We start from the raw sequence: 3604 nt of genomic DNA, 5'->3' as shown, positions 1-3604 counted from the left end.
TTTATTATTACTCTCTTCATTCACTCTAACTTTCTTTTCTTCTTTCTTTCTTTCCATTTTCCTTCCATATTCTCTTCATTGTACCCCAAATCCCCCCTTTTTGTGACTCTTCAATCAATTTTTTTCTCCTTTCTATCTTTCTTTCTTTTCTCCCTTCCCTCTTCTCTCCTTCGCCCCCCCAATCCCCTTAGGTTCCAAAGCAAGGTAATACAAAGAAATTAATTTATTATATAACTGTAATATATATTTACACATTTTTTTATTTTTTTCTTCTTCATAGCTACGTATACATTTGACAATATTACACACTGGGAAACATAAATAGGGCTAAACACGACAGATTATGTCACGAATAAATAAATTGATCCTTATTACCTATAGATGAAATGTTAATTGATGCTGGTGTGATGCTCAACACGTCCAGGGAGATGAGGATAAGTGGATAGATAGGAAGATGGATGGATAAGTGGATAGATAGAAAGATGGATGGATAAGTGGATAGATAAGAAGATGGATGGATAAGTGGGTAGATAGGAAGATGGATGGATAAGTGGGTAGATAGGAAGATGGATGGATAAGTGGGTAGATAGGAAGATGGATGGATAAGTGGATAGATAGGAAGATGGATGGATCAGTGGATAGATAGAAGGATGGATGGATAAGTGGATAGATAGGAAGATGGATGGATAAGTGGGTAGATGGGGTATATGGATAGATGGATAGATATATTTAGATAGGGTAAAAGAGAGGTCGGGACAGGGATGGATAGATGGATATGTGGGTAGATCTGATAAGTGGATAGGTGGATAGATGGATGGATAGACAGATAGATAGATAGATAGATAGATAGATAGATAGATAGATAGAGAGAGAGAGAGAGAGAGAGAGAGAGAGAGAGAGAGAGAGAGAGAGAGAGAGAGAGAGAGAGAGAGAGAGATGTAGATAGATAGGTAAAGAAATAAATAGACTGAGCGAAAAAGGGATCGAAAAAGGGGCAGAGAGGGGAGAGGGAAAGAGGGAGTGAGAGAGGAAGGGGAGACGAGAGGCAGAAAGAATAAAGAGAGAGCAAAGAGAGAGGGAGAAAGAGAGAGAGACAGAGAAAAAGGAAAGAGACAGAAAGATAAACAAATAAAGATAACGGATACGTGAGATTGTGCAAATGGCAGATAGATAGACAGATAGACATACACAGAAAGAAAGAAAAGAAGAGAAAGAGCGAATAAAAGGAGAAAGAGAGAATAAAAAGAGAAAGAGAGAAGAAAAGACGAACAGAGAGAGACACAGCGAGAATGAGAAAAGACAAATGAACTCCACTGCCTGCCAGACAGACAGACAGACAAACAGACAGACAGACACATCGAAAGAAGATCTCAACAGAGGCTTTCTGTCTCTCTCCCGTCCACCAAAAAATTCGCGGATAAAAATACAGGAGAGAAACGCCCGTATACACTTTTTTCTTCTTCTTTTTCATAATTCTTTCTTTCTCTCTTTTCACATATATTTTCTGCTTCTTCTTCTTCTTTTCCATAATTTTTTCTTTCTCTCTTTTCACATAAATTTTCTGTTTCTTCTTCTTCTTTTCCATAATTCTTTCTTTCTCTCTTTTCATATATATTTTCTGTGTTTGTTCTTCTTTTCCATTATTCATATAAATTTTCTGTTTGTTTTCGTTATCTTTCGTCTCTCAAAACGTTCTGATATTGTTAATTATTGTTATTATTTTTCACTGTTTTATTTTCTTCTTTTTCGAGTTTCTCTTTCGTTTCGAAGAGTTTAGTGTTTGTTTGTCTATGTTTTTTTTTAATTATTTTTTTCTATATATCACACAACTTTGGGAATACTCGAAGTCTACACGGACTATGTACAAGCACACGGTTTATTATTATCTTTTATTCAATTAAAACTTATTTTATTTATATATTTATGTATTCTCTTTATTTTTTTCGTTTTCTTCTTTTCGTTCAGCAGCTAAAGCTTGTTCGCGAGACCCGTTGCTCCTCGCCGGCGCCACCCCGGGGGTGGGGGAGGAGGGGGGAGGGAGAGAGGGAGAAGAGGGGAGAAGGGGAAGGGGGAAGGGGGGATCCCCCTCCTTCGGCCTCCTCATGGACTGGCCCCTCCCCCCTCCCCCTCCCGCCACCCCTGGGCGCCGCCCGCCCGCCGGGGGGAGGGGGGCGGGCGCGGGGGGGGCTAGCGCCCGTCGGGCGAGGGCGTGGGTCTCCGGACGCTGACGCTGATGGAGGCGGGCAGCGAGAGCGCCGGCAGGAGGCGCGGGCGCCCCCCGTCGCCGTCCCGCGGGGGAGGGGAGGCCGCCCCCCCGGGCGCCATGGACGGCGAGGCGGCGGGCGCGGGCGAGGCGTGGGCGGAGGGCGAGGAGGCGTCGCGAGGGCCGAGGGCGCCCACGGGGGCGAGGCCGAGCGGGCTGGCGGGCGGGTCGTGCGGCGGGGGGGCGGGCGGGGGCGTCGCGCCCTCGGCCGACGGCTCCGACAGCGACAGCAGCGACGCGATGGAGAAGGTGGAGGGGCGCGGGCGCTTGGGCGGCGGCGTGGCGGCCGTGGTGGTGGTGGGCGGGCTCTTGGGCGACGCGGGCGTGGGCGTGGAGGCGGGCGGCTCGCGCGAGGACGAGGACGAGTCGCCGCCGGGGCCGTCGTCGGCGTAGTCGCGCGTGTCGTCGGAGTCGTCGGCGTCGCCCACCACGTCGATCTCGGGCTCGGGCTTGTGCTGCGACTCGTACTCGCGGCGCAGCTGCTCGAGGCTGACGTGCACGCCCTTGAGCGCCAGCTTGCGCTGCTGCCGCTCCAGCTGCTTGAGCAGCTTCTTCTCGCGGCGGAGGCGCTCGCGGCGCTCCAGCTCCTCGGGCGGGATGGGCTCGCCCGAGCACGTCTGCGGGTGGGCGTTGTGGGCGGGGCGGCCCGGGCCCTTCCGCGTGTGCTCCTTCTTGCGCCACTTCGCGCGCCGGTTCTGGAACCACACCTGCGGGGGAGGGGGGGGGGGGGTTAGGAGGCTTTTCTCATAAGTGATAATCCGAACAGCAAGGCAAAGGGAAATATCATCATCTCTGTTGTTGCTTTTATCATAACCTTACCAAGAACAACCTTATTGTAAATAATGTCATGATTATTATTATCATTACTACTATTACTCCTATTAATTTTGTTATCGTCATCATTGTCGTTATCCTTATACCTATCATGATTTCCTCATCATTACAACCAACAACAAATGAATAACGAAAAACAAATAAAATAAACAAATAAACAGACAAATAATATTTTAAACAAAAAACAAGAAACAACATAAACCGAATCACAATAAGCCATATAAAAAAAAAAAACATATCCAAACATAATAATTCTTCATAACAAAACGAATTGAACATGAAAACAAAAACAAAAAACAAACAAACACCAGAAAAATAAACAAGGGCCATAAACAGAATATAAATAACTATTATACTTTATAAAATGTATTTTTTCGTTCTACACAACACATCATCTTTATCACATTAATTATCATTTTCAAAAAAATAAAAGAGATGCGGGAACAATAACAAACAATTACTTGATATCCCATTTTTACTGTCTATTTGTCGGTATAAATAAAAATA

General features: G+C 45.9%; 1 protein-coding gene across 1 annotated transcript in view; it reads right to left on the bottom strand.

The window, feature by feature from the left end:
• Positions 1–208: 208 nt before the first annotated feature.
• LOC113805163 (homeobox protein unc-4 homolog) overlaps positions 209–3604 on the bottom strand; it is a 50113-nt gene continuing 46717 nt past the window's right edge. The window contains exon 3 of the mRNA XM_070115909.1: positions 209–2970. Within this exon, the coding sequence (XP_069972010.1) occupies positions 2188–2970 (783 nt within the window). The 3' untranslated portion in view covers positions 209–2187. The remainder of the gene's footprint in view (positions 2971–3604) is intronic.

This window comes from Penaeus vannamei, chromosome 38 (genome assembly GCF_042767895.1).
Source record: "Penaeus vannamei isolate JL-2024 chromosome 38, ASM4276789v1, whole genome shotgun sequence".
NCBI lineage: Eukaryota > Metazoa > Arthropoda > Malacostraca > Decapoda > Penaeidae > Penaeus > Penaeus vannamei.
The sequence above is the reverse complement of the archived record's forward strand: the minus strand, read 5'-3'. Positions and strand labels throughout refer to the sequence as shown.